At 41.4% G+C, this 21,674-nt stretch overlaps 1 protein-coding gene across 2 annotated transcripts in view; it reads left to right on the top strand.

The window, feature by feature from the left end:
- LOC147027961 (caspase-8-like) overlaps window positions 1-21,674 on the top strand; it is an 85,885-nt gene that overhangs the window by 32,561 nt on the left and 31,650 nt on the right. For both annotated transcript variants that reach the window (XM_085877850.1, XM_085877851.1), the window contains exons 2-3: window positions 7,707-8,074; window positions 12,902-13,004. In XM_085877850.1, coding sequence (XP_085733976.1) covers window positions 7,833-8,074; window positions 12,902-13,004 — 345 coding nt within the window. In that variant the 5' untranslated portion in view covers window positions 7,707-7,832. The remainder of the gene's footprint in view (window positions 1-7,706; window positions 8,075-12,901; window positions 13,005-21,674) is intronic.

Raw genomic sequence — 21,674 nt, 5'->3', positions numbered from 1 at the left:
TTATGCTGTGTACATCGTCACAAAGCTTGGTATGCACAATTATTGTCTTACAATTCTGCTTACGCCATCTAAATTTACTTCATTTATTTTCTTTGGCCAAGTTGAAGTGTACTTGTCAGTGGTCACTCTGCCAGAAGACATCATGTCATTCTGGTGGGTGGTGCTTTAAGCCAACTTTATTTGATTGAGGAACAACTTTATTTCAATGGAATGTTATATTTTGAACAGTAATCAGAAAACAAACCTGCAGTTTAGCAGTACTTTGACTGAATTCATCCCGATTGTGCATGCGCAGAGAAGAGTGAGAATTTAATTTTTGCTCTACGGATCTGGCAGTCGAGCAAAATTGAAAATCGTTCCAAACAGACAACTTGCTCTTTTTTAAGGACGTCATAAAGGACACAAACAGGCACAAATAACTGGAGTAATGTATACAACAAGGTGATGTATAAGATGCTGCGTCAATGGCGGTAAACTTCTGAAAAAAAAAAATTTTTTAGACCTTCAAAATCTATTTTATTTAAATGGAATTGTATTGTTGCGAATTCGTGCCCGCCGGCGTGCGATCGGCCATGTAACTTGAATCGTGACCGCGTCGCCCACCGGTCGGACAATTCAGTCCTTGGAACTACCGCCAGGAGCTAGTTATGGGTGGGGGTTTAACCTCACCACGATCATGCCAATTGCCCACCCGCGCAGGATAGGGTTGCTCGCCAAATTCGACCTACCTAAGTACCTGCGCAAGTAGTCAACCGGGTGATTGTACCTCGCCGCAGGTCGGCCTAGGACACGAACCGCTTAAGCGGTCCGTTCTGTGCTACAGTGATAACCGAGCGATGTTATCGCCGACCTCGACGGATGTGATTCTGTTTACCGGGTGCTTATACCCCTCTACCAATTTCTTCCGTGATGCAAGATGGCACTTTCAAAACAGGGAATAGGATGCAACGAACGGGGAACAGTTCATTAAGCACATTTATTTGACATTGCACATCTTTACAGTCACAGCAATGATTCATGCACGTATGTGCAGTCAAAGCAAGCAGATAAAAGAATTACCACCAAATAAAGTGTTTTATTCACACACAGTCACTTAAACAAGTCTACTTACTAGACGGTGCCACCACGTGCATTTATACAAAAAGCAAAGACAAGGGTGGTGACAGATAGGTCCGTGGAGCCTGGATGAACGGTCAGGCCCACGAGACCGAAGGGTCTTACCCACGCCCTCGTGGCGCGACGGTGGGCAGGTCGCGACATCTCCTCCCCCACGGCTTGGCGTGGCCGTGCCTGTCCTCTGGCACCCGGCTTGGTCGGTGAGCTCTCTCCGGCATTCTCCACCCGGATGCGCAGGCTCGCGCCACACAGCAGGCACCGCGGAACGGACGGGGTTACCGGCGCTCTCTCTGCGCGGATGTTCGGCATGGGGGAGTTGCTGCTGCTCTCTCAGCACGTCGATGCCCTCTCAGCATGTCAATGCTCTCCCAGCGAGACGGGATTACCGGCACTCTCTCTGCGCGGATGCTCGGTATGGGCGAATTGCTGATGCTCTCTCAGCACGTCGATGCTCGCTAAGCCGGTCGATGCTCTTTTAGCGAGTCGACGCTCTCTTAGCGAGTTGACGCTCGAACGAGCACCCTGGACCGCCTTTACTCCGGCAAACTCTCCCTGGCTGTGGTCTCCACTTCGCCCCTTTTCCCAGCGGTGGTCTCCACGTAGCCCTCTGGTTTGCCTCTGAGCCCCTCTCCGCGTCCCTGCTCCGTTCACCAACTCTCGCTCTGACACCACGACCGTCTCCCCACAACCGGCTGTCTTGAGCTCTGTCTCTCGAAAACTGAACCCAGACTGACTTGTAACTGATCGCGAGCTCGTCTCCCCCACCACTGACTGCGAGCTCCGTTCACCAACACTGGCAACCGACCCACCGACACTTCTCTCGACACTGCCTCAAGCTCCGTAAAACCGACTGGCCCTGAACTCCGTTCTGCTCGCCCTTTATAGGGCCGGGGAAGCGAGAATCGACCCCTGACCCTTGACCTCCAACCCCGGCAAAGCCGACGTGGTAGAAATCATCGGAGCGCTCGTCCTGACAGCGTGAAGATGGCGTTGTCTCCGGGATGGAGATGAAGCGATGTTTGCGGGGTGGCGTTGTTGATGGTAGTGAAGGGAAAAGGGTGAAGGTGGTGGTGGTTTGGTTGTGGTTGTTTGGGAACGATGTTGGTGGTGGCGATTTGGTTGTTGTGGGCGTCGTTTGAGAATGGCGGTGAAGCGATGTTTGTTTGTTTGCGGGGTGGAGTTGTGGAGGTAAAGAGGCGAAGGTGGTGGTGTTTGGGAATGATGGTGGTGGCGATTTTGTTGTTGGGGGATGATTGGTCCAAAATAATGTTAGAGAAAAGAAAAACGGCTATCTCAAAGCGTCGCAGCCCGGTGAACACGAATAAGGCCCTCTAAACAACGGTGGGGAACTATCTGCACATAAACTTACTGGCATAACTGATCTCAGGACCTTTCTGGTGTTGTGCAAATTTCCACAGCCATAACAATATACTGTAGAGTATATTGTTTGAACACTGTAGAGCACAAATAACCTTTTTGGCACTTTCAAAACCCTTCTGCTTAGCAGTATTTGGACAAAACATTACGGCATTTTACATCTCGACAAATCAAATTTTCACCCTTGTCGACCCTTCCCACGTCCTTTCTCAAGACTGAGTGGGGTAAGGCAGGGGTTTGCTTAGAAGCCGGTTACCGGCGACCCAGAGCCGTCTACTCGGAGAAAAAATGTCAAAGATCGCCGCGTACTTCAGCGCCGTTTTTTTTTTTTTTTTTTTTTTTTGGCACCACAAAATCTCTACACCCCCTCTTTTGAAATCCGAGACGAACACATTAGTATTTCGATAAAAGCGGGCTTACTTTTACTGTTAGTACTCTCGCCAGGTCGAGCACAACACTGACCTAAAAATAACAAGCAGCTAAAACACGCCTCCTGCAATAGAGAGTTCTCTGCTTTAGCCTCGTTTTGGACTGTTGGCCTGATACCCTGGTACCATACAGCAATGACCTCAAGAAAATAAACTTTGTAGGCCTCGCAGTTTCGGTGCCGAAACAATGACATCGAAATGGAAATCCCTGTTTGACTTTGGATTTTTGAAGAAGTCCAAAGACATGGGAGGTAAGCTTCTGGCCATCAGTAATTGGTCTAAACTTGCACTCTCGCGAGTGCGACGTTGTTGTTGTTGTTGTTTCACGAAACGCGTGTTTCACCTAGTCCATTTTGAGCTTTTGTCAAGTGATGCGGCTCCAAAATACACGGTCACCCATTGTGCCTTTTTAATTTATAAAGTAATTAGCCTATAAGCTTAAAGCAGCTTTTGTACATGTTATTATTCGTGTTTTTTTGCACTGAAAATCGCCGTTTATTCACTGAAGTGAAGGCCAAGTATGAGCAGCTGTGAACTGGCCAACTGTAGAGGCTGTCTATATGGACATTCTGCCTTTGTTACTGACTCTTCGGCAGTGCAGGGTGCAAGATGCCATTGCCTGTGGTTTGCTAAGTAAGATGAATTCTGTTAAGTTCTTTGGGGCAATTTATATACTGAAGAAAATTTTTCCACACTTAGGGGCACTGAGCAAAACATTTCAGAGAGGCACAGTAAATTTTGCTCGAATTGAGCCAAGCATTCAGCACACTCTTTGTGAGCTAGATAAAATTGTCAGTGAAGGGGAGGTTGTGCAAAATCTGCAGAATGATTTAAAGAAGGGTGGTAGGCTTGAGAGTTGTGAGTTGAAAGTTACAGATTTTGACAGAGATCAGTTTTCGAATCTGCTACAGAAATATGTTCATGCCCTAAAGGAGAAAATCCAGGAGAGATTCGCTGAGTCCAATGTCCTCGCCAGCTTCAGTGTATTTGATCAGACTTCAGTACCTGAAGCTGATGACCATGGATTTTCAGAGTATGGTGCAGATTACATTGACCTACTTGGTGGTCAGTTTTTTGAGAAAGCTGGTCAGCAGAAAGTTCTTGCTGAGTGGCAGAATTTTAAGTTTGAATTAAATTCATGGAAAAACATGCCTGCTGAAGTACTTTCATTAAAATCTAACCTCACACCAACAGAATGGGTACTTAAACAAATCTTATCTCAGAAACAGCACTTTTACCCCAAACTGGTAGAGCTTGCAGAAATTTGTATGTCTCTGCCAGTTTCCAATGCATGGCCAGAACGGGGAGCCAGCGCCCTTAAGCGTATTAAGTCAAGAATGAGGTCAGCAATGAAAATGACATGCTCGATGCCTTGCTGACAATCTCAATCAATGGTCCTCCAGTTGACTCAAATGATGCCGAACTCCTTGTCTGGCGTAGCCAAAAACCTTGACGGAAGTTCCCAAAGCAACGACTTGTTAGTGTACCATCAACTTCGTTTGCATGTCCCCAAATTATTTTGACTGATGACTTGCCTGTCGAATCAGAATTGTCCCCTCTGACTGAAAATGAAGCAGTGCGACAATTTAATGTCGAAGACATTTCATCTGATAGTGACAGTGACTCCAATTGTGTCGCTTAACTTGCTAAATGACTATAGGTTAAACACTGTTAAACAGAACTGTAAACATCAGCTTCAAGAATTTACGCACAACATATACAATTTGTTCTTTGCTCGGGAACGTTTGTTCATCCCAAATATATTTTAAGTTTACTAACTTTCAATCATTGATTATTTAACTACATATAATGTCATTTGTTCATTCCTGCTAGAATAATATCATAAAGATGTTGGATATGTTTGCAACTGAAAATAGACTGAATTCATGGCTACTTTGATCCTGAAATTTGGACAACATTGTTTTGAAAGTTGAGGATGTAGAATGTTTGCAGCACAAAAATATCTAATAAACTTTTTGAATGTGAAATCTCATTTATGAATTAATTTTTCTTTCTATAAAACATATATATATATATATATATATATATATATATATATATATATATATATATATATATATATATATATATATATATATATAGTGACTCAGATTCCCAAAGGATTTGATTTTAATACTAAAGATTGATTGAAATATTGTTTACCGGTATATGAGTTTGTTATTGGTTTGACAGCAGAAATTGAAGATGAGTATAACTCCTAGAATGTTTTGTATAGATATCAAAAATATCACACTTCCTTGATTACTGGAATTAAATAATATCACTAAAAGTCTATTACTTCAATCAAACTTTAGATCCTGATGTATACAGAATTTGCAGTGTTAATAGTTTGGTTTGCACATTTTACCCAACATTATTATAATATAATAATATTATCCTTCGTGCTCACAGCATTCATACAGCAAACCCTGAACACTCACAGAAGTGAAATGGAATATGGTTTCCTTAATGAATGCTAGTTCATCTACACTATTATTATGTAACACACTTACTTCAGATTGCTCACTGTACTCCACCATGTGCAGTATCATCTCCCTATTAAGAACTAAGGTATGGCCCAAATGTTGCTAAAATGCCTCTTTAAAAGTGCTTAGATGCTCCATCTTCCAGACACCTTGGTGTGCCCTAAACCATGGCCTTAAATTAATGAACCCTGTTTAAAAGCTGCTTGAACTAACTATACAGTATAGTTGAATTTCAGTCAACCAGTCAGTCAGTCAGTATGTTAATGCAACTACATCCAGTATTGGCCTAACCACCTGTTTTTGTGGAGTTTTCCACCCCAACAGCATGATAATATGAGAACTATTTAATGTCAGAAATCATGCTAGAATGCATCTCCAGCCATCTAGGATCCTCCGGCTTCCAGGGCCCTATGCAGGACCTGGACCCCGGCCATACAGCTGCGCTCGCTTCGCTCACGGTGATGGTAACCTGCTACTTTTTAATGGTAGCCTCCTACTCCAAAAAATAAGGAAACCCCTGGTAAGGTGTTCTATTAACTCTCGAGTTGTTGTTTCACCCTCTTGTATCAAATGACATTCCATCCCATCACCTGTGCTTGACGGATTTCTCCAAGAGTTGTATTCACTCACACCCCTTGACTTTTGTCACATTTTGTTGTGTTGCAGCCTGAATGTTAAATGGATTACTAGTAAATAAAAAAAAAATTTTGTCAGCGATCAACACAAAATACCTCAGAATAACAGTGAAAACATGTTTTTAGAATTTTCTTTACAAAGTAATTAAAATCTGAAATGTCTTGAGCCAATAAGTATTCAACCCCTTTGCAATGACATTCCAAATCGAGCTCAGGTGCATCCAATTTTCTTTGGTCATCCTTGAGATGTCTCTTCAACTTGATTGGAGTTTACCTGTGGCCAATTCAATTGCTTGGACATGATTTGGAAAGAAACAAACTTTTCTACACAAGGTCCCACAGTTTACAGTGCATGGCGGAGCAGAAACTCTACCGTGAAGTCCAAGGAATTGTCCATTGTCCGTTGAATTGTCCGAGATAGAATTGTGAAGAGGCATAGATCTGGGGAAGTGTACAAAACAATTTGTGGAATGTTGAAAGTTCCCAAGAGCACAGTCAGCTCCATCATTAGGAAATGGAAAGGATATGGAACTACCCAGACTCTTCAGAGAGCTGGTTTTCTGACCAAACTGAGCAAGAAGGACCTTTGTCAGGGAGGTGATCTAGAACCCAATGACCACTCTGACAGAACAACACTGTTCCTTGGATGAGATGGGAGAACCTGCCAGAAGGACAACAATCTCTGCAGCACTTCATAAATTTAGGCTTTGTGGGAGAGTGGCCAGGTGGAAGCCACTCTTGAGTAAAAGGCACATGACAGTGTGCCTGAAATTTGCAAAAAGGGTTGTGAAAGACTCTGAGAGCATGAGGCAAAAGAAAATTGAACTCTTTGACCTGAATGCAAACCGCTACATCTGTCAAAAAGTGAGCACAGTTTGTCACCCATCTAACATCAGCATCATGCTGTGGGGATGCTTTTCAGCAGCTGTGACTGGGAGACTTATCAGGATGGATGGAACAATGAATGGAGCCAAATACAGGCAAATCCTTGAGGATAATTTGCTTCAGAGTGCAAAAGACTTTTGACTGTGGTGAAGATTTACATTCCAACAGGACAATGACCCCAAGTATACAGCCAAAGCAACACTGCAATGGCTTTGGAACAAGAATGTGAAATTCCTTGTGTAGCCCAGCCAAAGTCCAGACGAATCCCTTGAGAATCTGTGGAACGATTTGAAGATTGCTGTTCACCGACACTCCCCATTCAACTTGGCACAGCTTGAACAAATCTGTGAGAAAGAATGGGAGAAAATTCCCAAATCCAGATGTGCAAAGCTGTCAGACATACCCAAGAAGACTCAAAGCTGTAATCGCTGCCAAAGACACTTCTACAATGTACTGACTCAGGGGGTTGATTACTTCTTGACAAAAGACATTTCAGCTTTTCATTTTTAATTAATTTGTAAAAAAATTCCAAAAACATGTTTTCACTTTGTCATGATGAGGTATTTTGTGTAGATCGGTGACAATAAAATTAAATTTAATCCATTTTAAATTCGAGCTGTAACACAACAAAATGTGACAAAAGTCGAGGAGTGCGAAAACTTTCTGAAGGCACTGTACTGTATGTCCATGAGTTCAATAATTCTCAGTCAAGTTCACTTTTCACGAGATGTACACTAATTTTCCCTGTCTTATCCTATTATTTCTTTTTGACGTTGCAGTGCAGGAAGAGACAAAACGGAGTGGCTGAATCAGGGCAATTTTACGGAGTGAGTTTGATGGTTTTCAAAGAATGAAACTTGTCTTTGGCAGACAAGTGATTGTCTTCAGCTAATGATTCCAGGAGAATGGCCAATGCACTGCCAACTACTGAGCCTGGGTCTTCTGAGCAATTCACAGAAATGCAGTCCACACTGCGCTTCCTATGCCACGATGAGAAATCAAACACATCGGATCTCATGAAGCGTCTCGGGCCTCAAATGGGAAATTCCTCTTCGGAAGACTCTATTATGAATCTCCTGCACCACCTTCATTTAGAAGACAGGGATGAAGCTGCACAAAGCCTGCCACCCTGTATCAGCCCTTTTAGGTGGGAATGCTGGGGAGGGGGATTAGGGAATGGGGGGGGGAGGGTGTTTGACAAAGAGCCAATGGAAGTTACCTGATACACAATAAGTTGTCAGACTTTTATTTTGCACTTGTCAAGCTATCAGGTGATTATTGTTAATCTTTCATGAAAGTCACTGTGTGCTGGATGCAATTGTCAGAGTTGGTTTCGCCCCGAAGGGGTTGTGAGACCTTTGCAACTCGTGTGTGTGTGTGTGTGTGTGTGTGTGTGTGTGTGTGTGTGTGGGTGTGTGTGTGTGTGTGTGTGTGTGTGTGTGTGTGTGTGTGTGTGTGTGTGTGTGTGTGTGTGTGTGTGTGTCCATGTCTACATATTTTTGCTTTAAAAATGGTTTTCTCTTCAACCGCTTATCTGATCGATGTGAAACTTTAAACATAGGAGGGACTCTCCATGGGGAATATTTTGTTGATAACTCTGATTTCATGTGCTACATGGTATGGCAACCATGTTAAATTATGGTAAAAAAAACATTTGGACATGTTTTTCTCAAAAAAACACTCAACAAAAAAGTTGAAACTTGTTAAATGTCATAAACTCCCTCGGCAGTACATAGGGTGATAATGATGACATTGTCGGTTAAGTGGTATTCCAGCCATATTTGGTTTAATTGAAATCCTTATCTAAAATCCTGAAACTTCATGTATCTGGTCCAAGACCTGGTGTATGAGTAGTTACATTTTTGACGTCATAGATCACGTGGTCTGGCGGTCATATTGGATTGAAAATAAAAACTGCAAAATTCTTCTTCTCTGGAACTGCTGAACAGGTCGATGCAAAACTTCATACATATGATCGACTCTCCATGGGGAATATATTTTGATTTTTTTGTTTTTCATATTCATCTTCATTGATGCAATTTTTCCTTAATGTGCATGCACAAAAGTGGTTGTTTAATATGTTAATGCAGTAATTGATCAATAAAGCAACAGATAATGGGAATGTATGTAACCTACAGGGCCTTCATAAAGTATTCATACCCCTTGACTTTTTCACATTTTGTTGTGTTACAGCCTGAATTTAGAATGGATTAAATTGAGGTTGTTTTTTTTGTTTGTCACTGATCCACACAAAATACCCCAAAATGTCAAAGTGGAAGTTTGTTTTCTTTGAAGTAATTACAAATACATTAAAAATGAAAAGCTGAAATGTCTTGGGTCAAGAAGTATTCAACCCTTTTGCAATGACACTCCAAATTGAGCTCAGATGTATTCAATCTCCTTTGATCATCCTTTAGATGTCTCGAAAACTTACTTGGAGTCCACTTGTGGCCAATTCAATTGATTGTACATGATTTGGAAAGAAACACACCTTTCTATATAAGGTCCCACAGTTGACAGTGCATGACAGAGCAGAAACTCCACTATGAAGTCCAAGGAACTGCCCGTAGAACTCTGAGACAGAATTGTGAGGAGGCATAGATCTGGAGAAGGGTATAAAATAATTTCTAGAGTGTTGAAAGTTCCCAAGAGTACAGTGAGCTTCATTATTAGGAAATGGAAAGGATATGGAACTACCCAGACTCTTCCTAGAGCTCGCTGTCCAACCAAACTGAGCAACCAGGCAAGAAGGACCTCTGTCAGTGAGGTGACCAAGAACCCAATGACCACTCTGACAGAACTACAGAGTTCCTTGGTTGAGATGGGAAAACCTGCCGGAAGGACAACAACCTCCGCAGTACTTCACAAATTTAGGCTTCATGTGAGAGTGGACATATGGCAGCCACTCTTGAGAAAAAGGCATATGACGGCACACCTGGAGTTTTCAAAAAAGGCATGTGAATGACAGAGCATGAGGCAAAAGATTCTGTGTTCTGATTAGACGAAAATTGAACTCTTTGGCCTGAATGAAAAGCGCAATGTCTGGCGGAAACAGAGCACAGCTCATCACTTATCTAACGCCATCTCTTTGCTGGCAGCATCATGCTATGGGGATGCTTTTCAGCGACAGGGACTGGGGGACTTGTAAGGATAGAGGGAACAACAAATGGAGCCAAATACAGGCAAATCCTTGAGGCAAACCTACTTCAGAGTGCAAAAGACCTTAGACAGTGGCGAAGATTTATGTTCCAACAGGACAATGACCCCAAGCATACAGCAAAAGCAACACTGGAATGGCTTCAGAACAAGAATGTGAAAGTCCTTGAGTGGCCCAGCCAAAGCCCAGACTTGAATCCCATTGAGAATCTGTGGAAAGACTTGACGAATGGTGTCCACCGACACTCCCCATCCAACTTGACAGAGCTTGAGCAAATCTGCAAGGAAGAATGGGAGAAAATCTCCAAATCCAGATGTGCAAAGCTGTCACAGACATACCCAAGAAGACTCGAAGCTGTATTTGCTGCCAAAGGGGCTTCTCCAAAATATTGATGGGAAGGGGTGGGGCTGAATACTTATGTAAATTCGATATTTTTGTGGTTAATCTTCGATAATATTTGTAAAAATTTCAAAAAACATGTTTTCACTTTGTCATTACGGGGTATTTTGTGTAGATTAGTGACAAAAATTAAGTTGAATCCATTTTAAATTCAGACTGTAACACAACAAAATGTGACAAAACTCGAGTGGTGTGAATACTTTCTGAAGGCACTGTAATAAGGTACATAGATGATATTGGTATATGGGCTATAATAGTAGCGTGTTGAGATAGTATTTTTGTTCAGAATGAGTGCGCAAGGCAAGACTATGCACTCTACTAGTGCCATTCTGGTTTTGTTTTGTTTTCCATACCCTATTTGGATTTATAAGATAGGGCCACTGATTACATGACATCGCTATAGAGAGGGAAAGACAAATAAAATAAATACACAGCGACCAATACATAACCTTTCGCAGAATGCGATGGCAATTATGAGAAAAGGAGCAGATGAGGGGTGGGGGAGAACAATGTGAGGGGATGGAGGACAAGCAGGATGGATGGACAGATGAAAAAGGAGGTGGAGGTAAAAAAATTATTTGCACTTTATATGCATATGACCCTTGATGAGAGATCTGCTAACTGTCCATGGTGTAATTGTTCAGAAATTCCACCAATCACTGATTACAGAAGTGATTTAGACGAAATCCCATTCCTCCTTTTTCTGCTCGATCTTCCTGTCGTGGCAAAAAAACCTCAATTCTAACCTTGGATTGATTGGATGTTTTAGGATTGTATTTAACAGCTTCTATTATCGGATCACACTCGGTGGTGTGATGGTTGAGAGCATCCATTTTGAGTCTGGGAGGTCGGTGGTTCAAACCCCGTCCGAGTCACACCAAAGACTTTTGAAAATGCCACGTGCTGCTTCCCTGCTTGACGCCAGCATTTAAAAGGACAGAGCATGTATGAAACAACGCTGGGAAGGTGATGGCAAACCACCCGGTATAATAACCCTTGCCACGAAGCTGCTTCGACAGCACCGACACTCAGGAAAGAGGATGGTACATCAAATCAAAAAAACATTTGTGAATACATGTTGGGTCATGTGATGCACATCAATAGGTAGCTGAATGAAAAAACTGCAGCAGTGATATTCATTTCACAAACGGGAACCATCCATTACAATGGATGAATGGGACTGCTGCAGCAGAACAATGGATGTGTGCAGAACAGTGGGTGACCTTGAGGCTTTGCAGCTTTGTTGTACTGCAAGGTGGTAATTATGTTGAAAATTGTGCCCTAATTTACCCCTACCCCACTTTGGATAATGGTTTATTATTAGCTCGAAAAAAAAAATTGTGGGGGAAAGGGGAGGTTTCATTTAACATTCAAATAGTTTGACATTTGCATATGGTGACCTCACATTGATATACATGTTTGTCATCGTAAAACCGTTTAGTTTGTCCAGGACTGGGGTGCATTCAAGATCATTGTGTGACATTGTGGTGTGATGGGGGAGGAGGGGGGGGAAATTTTTGAACAGTGAGTTGCCCAACAACTGTTGTGGCCACAAAAGATTTCAAACTGTTGAGTGAAGATGACCCACACAATTTGAAAAGAACAAGAGGGTGCATTACCAATGCAAGAAATGTTTGAGCATCTCAGGGTCATTCCATCAAACATGAATGTCGGATGTTAAAGTAAGGTGCCAGGTTTATACATTGCATCTCGGTCGTTGTGTCGAACCGAGTTGTCCACTTCCGTTTCAAAGGAATACATCCAAATTTAGTAGACATGAGTACAACGGCAGTGTTCTGCAAACATTCCTGAAAGTGCCTCTGGTAGCAAATGACATTATACCACCATCTTCCTTTTCCACTGTTTGCACTATTTCTCTTCCTCCTCCTTCTCCTCCTGTTTAAACCCTGTAGTTTTAATATCCTCGGCATATATTTCCTGGTTACTCCAGACTATTTTCAGCTGTTACATTGTGGGTCCACTGATGTTTTGGCCTCCTTTTTTTTTTTTTTTTTTCTTTTTTAACAAAAAAGCTGCCAGTTCAGTATTGGATGCCATTAATGTATTGCAGAATTCTTCTTTGCTGCTTTTTATTTTATTTCAAATGCGACACTGTGCCTGTGCCACATTTATATGGAGGGAAGGGGGAGCAGTTGGCTGGACACACTTGATTTTGATATATATATATATATTTTTAAATTAAATTCTTCTTCTTTAAAAAAAAAAAATTAATGCCAGAAGAGGTTCAGATTATTATGTAGTTATTGGGGTTGGGGGTGGACACTCATTGAGGTTTTTGTTCCTATTGTTACGTAATGCTTGATTTAATTGATGAATGTCTTATATATGAGAAAAGTAAATTTTTGGGATGGTTATATAATGAAGTACGCTTTAACAATGAGTGCATTGACCATACAGACTTCTCATGTTCAACATCTATGAAGAGCTTACTCGGGAAGAATGGAATAACATAATGTTTCTTCTGGAAATGGAAATTCCTCAATACAAACGGAAAATTAAGGTCAGTTTGCTCTTAATCTATATATATATAATGGAGCGTATGTATGTATGTATGTATGTATGTATGTATCCACTTTTCACCCATTGATTGGACAGATGACCTGATGTCACCCACAATTGGAACCTTAAATACTTGACATAAAGTGCCCAAAGACCTAAGAGACCCAAAATACCCCAAGGATCCTGAAGACCAAGGGGATCCAAAAGACCCCGAGGAACCAAGACACCCAAAAGACCCTGAGTATCGAAAAGACCCTGAGGACCCAAAAGACAAAAGGGATCGAAAAGATCCTGAGGACCTAAAAGACCCCAAGGCCATAACTAAATGATGATTTTGGTGAAGATCTGGATAAGGATCCAATAATTTTTTTTGGATTTAAATAAAGTGATTCTTCTTCATTGAGAGAAGGAGCCAAAACGTGTGTGTGTATATATATATATATATATATATATATATATATATATATATATATATATATATATATATATATATATATATATATATATATATATATCACGATATTGCAAAAACTTATGCATGGATTATGACAAAACTTGATGGATGAGTTGAGTAGGTGACAAGAACAAGCCGATTATATTTTGATGTGTGATATGGACGAATGGTCTGGATGCTGATCTGGCCTATCAGTGGGATACAAAATGTAAACTGTTCAGCCTGGCAGAGGTATGCGCTCTACCATGTGCAATTCTATGTTCTTGTTTTGCAAAGTGTCGCTCTATAAAAGACACAACAGAACTATGACGAACCCATGGAAATTCTGCATAATGTAAAATGTGACTTCAGCTCCCAAACCTCAACCCCCCCTCACACACACACACCCACCTATACACAATACTATGACCTTAACCCCCCTCCCACCACACCCAAACTCTGTGCTCCCCTCCCCCTTTCTTCAAATCCTCAAACCATTCAATCCCAATTCTGTCCCCTCTCTGCCCTCCCTCCCCCAAACCAATTCTGAATCAATCATCAATCAATCATCCCCTCCCCCTTTCTTCTTAAAGTCCTCAATTGCCCCAAACCCCAAGTACTTAATCCTCCTTCCAACCCCAAGTCCATCCACCCCCCTCCCATTCCCAACATCTCAATCTCCCTCTTCTAATTACATGCACCCTCACCCCCAACTTTCTGTTCTTTCCTCCCCATTTCTTCCTATTCGTAACAGCATTACACAGGGAACTTTGGTGCATGAGAAGGCTATTCGGCCTATCATCATGCCTGCGTTGTTCCTGTTCCCTTTTGTTAGGAACAATGTGAAAAGTAAATAAAATGGAATGTTAAATTCACAATCACTTCCCCCTTTCTTCCCTTGTTCTTACTATTAATCACGGACCGGTGTTTGTGTGTTTGTTTGTCGCACTACTACTCCTACGGTTGTGGCCTGATTCTATCCAGACTTGCTGCATAGGATCAGCATGGCCCCAATTAATGTATGGGGGTGTTTTTAATATGCTTGGTGTTGGCTTAGTGGTGGACTTGGTGGCATTCTCCAGGGTACTGAGTTCAAATCCTACTCACCTGTTGAATTAATATCTGGTGGGGTTGACTCAGCCTGTCATCCCTCTGAGGTCAGCAAAATGAGTACCAGCTTGCTGGTATCCTATGTCGGAGTGGCGAACCGTCCAGGATTGTGTCTGATAGCCAAGGAGACTGCTTAGACAGCACCAATGCTCTGCACAGAGTATGGTCCCATTGGATGGATGGATGGTGTTTTTATCTTTGCTCGTGGTCTTCGGGGGGGGGGAGGGGGGATGCAAATTCTCTATGTAAATGTGTGTCACGTAACCCCACCTCCAGGTGGGGGAGGGTATTACAAGTGTCCACCATTTACAGTACAGTATTCCTATCCCCACGTTTTCCAGTGCAGTGAGGTGTTTTGAATGATATGCAGTTGGTATGTTTTTTGCTTCATGCACATAACTTCATGTTTCTTTTGCCTATATATGCCGCCAAATATAGGTATGTGCCAGAAGAACGTGTTGCATGCTTGCAACAAGATCGCCCATCGTGCGGGTACTCTGCTAGTAATAATGATAGTAATGTTGTTGTTATTTCTATTCACAAAAAGATCTCTCAAGGCACTTTTACAGGAAGGAAAATCCAAAATCTCAGGTGTACTTCAACTCTTATGTTCCTTGTCGATCTCGTTTAGAACCACCATATTGAGGCTATTCAACCCTCCTCCTCCCTTCAGGACGTCAAGGAAGCTGTGTACCACCATCTCATATCATCCCCCCATTGCTATCCCTGGTCTTGTTTTTTTTTTTGTTTTTTTTTTCCCACCCCCATTGACCCAACCAAACCCAAATCTTACTGGCATGTTGCTGTCCTACTCTGTCTCTGTATCTTGTCTTCTCTTATGTGTCCTGTCCTGTCCTGTCTTCTCTTCTCTCTCTCTCTATATATATATATATATATATATATATATATATATATATATATATATATATATATATATATATATATATATATATATATATATATATATTTTGGATACTGTATCGTCAAGATTCTTGGAAGAGCTAGAATACAGAACTGATCTCGACACAACACAACAAAAGGAACAGCAGGAGATGGGGGAAATGCCCACGGCAGGGCAGAGGGATAAAAAACATGGAGACGGACAAACAAGGGATGTGGGTAACGATGAGAGGTAGTGGGGGAGAATGCAAAGGGTGGACAAGATGGATACAGAAGCAAAATTTTGGTTGGGGGTGGAGGATGGTTTAATGGGTGAAGAAAAGATCATGGTTTTGGATGGGGGATGATTTGAGATTGTGGTGAACAGCAGGTCTTGAAGACCTGGAGGAAAGAATGAGATTAAAGTGCGTGTGGAAGTTGGTTCCACAGGTTGGAACAAATGAGTGGAGGTTTGCAGTGGCTCTGGATTTTGGCATTCACAAGGAGAGGGTTTGTGGTGGACCGCATGCATCCTGCAGATACCTCGGGGGGGGGGGGGGGACATAGCACAGAGAGGGCATGGTGCAAGACCAGAAAGCAGGCAGGAGAAGACAGAGACCACCAACCTGTTGGCGATGGTGAAGTTATAGGCCCATAAACTCAGAATCATCGCGAGAGGTTCCAATGATTTTGAAGGCCTTGGTTTCCATGGCATCAAGCTGAGCAATGTGTGAAGCAGGGGCTCCATCCCAGAGGGGAGAACAGTACTCCATCAAGCTGTGTATGAAAGCCTTGAAGATGGATAGGAGTTCAGGTGAGCCAAGAAAAGACTTTGCATGATGGAGGATGCTCAGTCAGCATCTGGCTTTAGAGGCCAACTTTGAAATATGGTTTTCCCAAGAGAGATTAGCGACCCAAGAGATTGAGTGACTGAACTTCTTTGAGAGGGTTGTTGAGAAAGTGTATGGGAGGGTTTGGGGTACGATCCTTTTGGAGAGAGAGAATGAGTGTGTGGGATTTCTCAGGGTTAAGACCTATTCCAAACATTTAACCAGTTTGTGATTTTTGTCCAGGTCTGAAGAGAGGGAAGAGGCCGCCTGTCTGTCAGAAGGATGAGGGATGTCATGGCAGAGGGGGGAGTCTTCAGCAAAGAGATAAATAGGATTTTCCAGAGTCAGAGTGATCATTGATGAAAATTAGGAATATGATGTGGTCTAGAACACTGTGTTGGGGCATTCCAACCTTGACAGGGAGAGGAGAAGAAAAGCATTTGATCGAGAACCACACATCAGCTATGTGAGTGGAGGAAGTCGGTGATCCAAGAGTGGAGTTAGCCTTGGATTCCATCAGCAGACGTTTGGAGAGCAAGGTGGAATGCCAGACTATTGAAAGCTCAAGATATGCCCAGAGAGACTGCCCTGATTTCATTTCTGATATTGAGGGTCTCCATTCATTGTTGGTTGAGTCGAAGCAGCATGTCCAAGGTAGTGACCTGGCCTGAATCCAAATTGATGAATTGAGATGAGGTCGTTGGAGAAAATAAATGATTTTATGTTAACTGTGATGATGATTCCATGATCTTGCTGATGATTGGAAGTGACGTAATTGTTCTGCAGTTAAATTTTTTTTCACCTTTTTACGTAATGCTGTTATGTTTGCTGACTTCCAAGCAGAGAGAGAGAGAGACAGACAGACAGACAGACAGACAGACAGACAGACAGACAGATCCAGCTGGATTCGAGAAGAAATTAAAGTTCTACAAGTCAATAATATATTACATGCAGAAAGATCACCACTTTCCACCTTCTTTTTTCTGGTTTTATAAATTGACATTTTCTCCTCAGTGACAAAAAAGTTAACCAAAGCAGTTTCAAGTTTACATACAGAGGACATAAAGTAACCATAAATAAATTTCTCAGAAGAAAAGACAAAACCCAGTTTCAAAAAAATGTCATGTAAAAAAATTCAACAAGGGAGCAAGTCTTGTGCACCCAACATATGCATTGGTACAGCGTTTAACGATTTTCACAGAAAGGGCACATTTCCGAAATTTCATTGGAAAAGTTGTGCAACAAAACATTACGAGAAATAATTAGATGCACTAATCTCCATTTCATCTCGCCTGAACATTTAGAAATTATTAGAGCTGTGTAAGCGTAAGCAAAGAAAATGTTTGAAAAGCTGACAGGTGCTCTTTCTATTGGACACCAAAAGGACCTTTCACTGAATGAGTAAAAATAATATGAACACAAAAGTCATGTAAAGTCTCTTTCTCAATTCAGTTGAAAGGTGCAGATTTGCCATGATATCTCAAAAGCAACACATGGAAAGTGTATTGGTTGAGCAAGCCACCAGATTCAGAGGTTCTTATATTCCACTCCCAACATATTATGGACTGAAAGGAAATCTGACCCGACAAAGTGCTGGACAAAGTTCCTGGAAGAAGGAATGGCTGCAAAGAGGGGGTTGTAAAAAATTGGCTCGTTCAGAAACATTGAGGTGGGAAAGGAACCGATCTCACGACGCAGTGACAAAGCTTGCCAGGCATTGACACTCTGCAAGTACAGAGGAAGCGATGACGCATCATTCTTAGGGAGGTCGAGCAAAAAAAGCTCATGACCATATCCCAGCTGACCTGCTTGCTTCAGCAAACACAGGGTTAAACTCCCCCATGGCATGTGACTGTAAAGAAGCTTCTTTACGAAGACAAGGCAGAAAGTCATGAGCCTGCTGGTGATATCAACAAGTCCCTGCCCCCCTCCCCCCCTCATTACGAGGAAGGCTGAGGACACCTGGTTTGAGCCAGAGTTTACCACCCCAAACAGTCAATCAATTGTTTCTGGGTGTTTTTGATCAGCCACTCTGGTGGTTGTAGCACCATAAACCTGTGCCACAGAATGGAAGTGATCAAATTGTTGGCCACCAATACTCTACCATGGTAAGAAAGTTTTCAAAGCAGTCCTCTCCATTTTTGGAGTTTGGAAAACACTTTCGTGGTTAATCCATCCCAGTTGTTTTGGATACATTGGGAATCACCGAGATGTACACCCAAATGGTACACTCCATCATTCTTCCAGGGAGTGGCGGGAAAAAAAACTTGATGGTAGTCCAAAAAAAAAGGCATAACTCTTTGACCAGTTCACCTTAGCCGAACAAGAAACACTAAAAATTTTAAGAGCTTTAAGTAACTCACATACATCGTCTTGGGTCTGGATTACAGCACAGACGTCATCTGTGTATGCAATAACTTTTATGGGAGGCTCATTTGGGGAAGCAGAGAACCCTGCAGTTTCTCCCACAACCAAACTAAAAGGGGCTCAATGGCAAGTACATAAAGAAGACCAGACAAGGGACAACCCTGCCTTTCACCCCTCGATACAAAAAAGGAGAAATCAAACCATTGTTTATTTTAACCAATATGTATATATGTATATATATATATATATATATATATATATATATATATATATATATATATATATATATATATATATATAATATATATATATATATATATATATATATATATATATATATATATATATATATATATATATATATATATATATATAGTGATACAATAACTGAATGTACAATATAAAAGTAGTACCAAATCCGACACCCCTCAAAACTGCAAATAGATATTTGTGATCTATGCTCTCGAAGGCATGCCCTTGATCTATAAAATTTAAACCTATGTTTTTATGCAAAATGTCACACACATCAGAAATATCACGAACATCACCGATGTTATCATAAATTGATTGTCCAGGCATACAACAAGTTTGATCAATGTGGACTATCGAGTTAACAACTGATCTCAAGCGAGAGGCAAGGACCTTGGAAAAAAATTTCTACTCCATAGATAAAAGAGAAACTGGATGCTAATTGCGGACGAGCTGGGTGTCTCCTTTTTCTGTAGCAAGGAGACAACTGCTCGTCTACAACTTAGGGGAAGCTCCCCAACCTGAAAACACGGAGTAGCTGGGTGTCTCCTTTTTTCAGTAGCAAGGAGACAATGGCTCGTCTACAACTTAGGGGAAGCTCCCCAACCTGAAAACTTTCTTGGAACATTTCCAGAAGCTCAGGACCAATAATCTCCCAAAATGTTTCGTAGAATTCACGAGGAATGCCGACCAGTCCTGGAGCTTTCCCAGATGCCATACCAGAAAGCGCAAGTCTCAATTCTTCTAGAGTGATAGGGTTCTCCATCGAGACCCGTTATGATTCAGACAACTTCAGCAAAGATTCGATAAAGGTATTTGCAACATTCAAATCAACATTTTTAGCACAACGAAGAGAGGAAAAAAAATAATTTACTAACTTCCTAATCATCTTAGGTTCACTTACAATCCCACCATCAGGTGATTGCAAAGATAGCATTTGCTGTCGAGTTTTAGTTTTATTCTCCAAGGAGAAGTACTTAGAATGAGAGTCGAGAAGATTCAAGTTTTTGATTCTAAGCCGCACTAAAGCCCCTTTTGCACATTCCTCTAAAAGGTGACAAAGCAACTCTTTCTTAGTTATATAGTCTTTGTGTTCTGTTGTGTTACCAATCACTCGTAGGTTTTGATTGTAGTTCCAGAATCTCCTTTTCAAGTTGAGAGATCTTTTAAAAATTGTCCTTTGAATAATACACATTATATTGTTGACAAAAAAACTTTGATGTGGGTTTTTGCGATGTCCCACCATTGCCTCTTACCTGAAAAGTGTTTTTTCTGACCATAAGAGAACACCAGAAGGTTCTAAGTGAATTACAAAAATGCACCTTTTCTAACAAACCAACATTTAGGGCCCACAGGCACTCTTACATGGAGTATCAGGAAAAATCAATTTTAAAGATACCAGATGATGATCTGAAAAACCAGAGGGTGAAATCGCCGTTGACAAAATAAAATTCCGAAAACCCTTGTTAACATCAAACTTCTCTAAACGTGCAAAGGATACTCTGTTATTAGAGGCTAGATACCATGAAAATTACTTAACCTGAGGGGGCTGCAACCTCCATGCATCAATTCGGTGATATTTTGTGAGAACAGCCGCCAAATGTTTTGCGCTCTCCGGGTGAGGTTTGACATCATTACGGTCCAGAGATGGCTCTAAGGTGCAGTTAAAATCACCGGCTAGGCAGACAAGACCAAAATCAATTAAAGCTAAACAATTATCAAGAGGGGAAAATGATCTTTTCTTCTAGAAGGATCACTTGGGACATAAGCATTCAGAAATGTGACCTTACAACCTCCATACGGAAAAAAAACCACAAAAGCCAAATAACCTTTCATAATTTCGTGAAATACTATTTGATCAGATGGGATTTTTGAACTAAGCCAGAAAGCGAATCCTGATCTAGGACAATCAAACGAGCTGAAAAACCATGAACTTCTTATTGTATTTTGCCATTCTGCTAAACGGGTGTCACTACAACGTACATCCTGGAGAAAGCTTAGTCTACATGCCTTTGCTCCAATAATAGTTTGACATGCGTTTTTCGGATTGGGGCGTGGCCCCCGTTTATGTGTGTACTTGCAATTGATAACGCCATAATGAGTTTCCAGAGTTTATTTAAAGAAATGATCATTGAGGTTCTTTCCTTTCTATGGATACAAATTTTATTAGTCTATACACCTGGGACTCGTTGGCACCATCGGCTGATGGATTTTTAGCTCGCCTGTTCGAATAACGGAGAGCTATAGCGATACCCCCGGCGTGAGCATCAGCGTGAAAATGTTAAACTTTTTGGTGCAAGTTATTTAGAAGCTTGCCATTCATTTAATATGTGTACTAGGATGCTGATATTTGGCATGGAGGTTCCTTTGGGGTATATTATTGATGTAGTGAAGTTGAAATAAAAAAAATTCATTTTTTTAAAATTTTTGACCTGTTTTTAACTTAACTTTTTTGTAGCACATCAACGTTAGTTTTTTCCTTTCTTATGTTTTTATCTACCACACTATTTTTTACTGACTACAATATACACATTCATATATTGCTTTAAAATTATTTGGATCAGACTTCACTGCAATGCTTTATAAAAAATATTATTAGATGAGTTTAAAAAACGATAAATGTATAAACAGGCGAGCATTGGGTGGCTTTGACACCAACTCTCAGGTTAATGATGCGAGAAGCGGTAACATGAAATTTGTCCAAATGCAGAAAATCATCAATAAGCTTGATCTTTTTCCTATAAGTGTTATGGAGAAATTGGATTATTTCAGTCAGAGAGGGGGAGTCAAAGTCCCCACTGTC

Source organism: Eptatretus burgeri, chromosome 4 (assembly GCF_056783735.1).
Source record: "Eptatretus burgeri isolate ZD-2024b chromosome 4, Ebu_testis_v1, whole genome shotgun sequence".
Classification (NCBI taxonomy): Eukaryota; Metazoa; Chordata; class Myxini; order Myxiniformes; family Myxinidae; genus Eptatretus; species Eptatretus burgeri.
The sequence above is the reverse complement of the archived record's forward strand: the minus strand, read 5'-3'. Positions and strand labels throughout refer to the sequence as shown.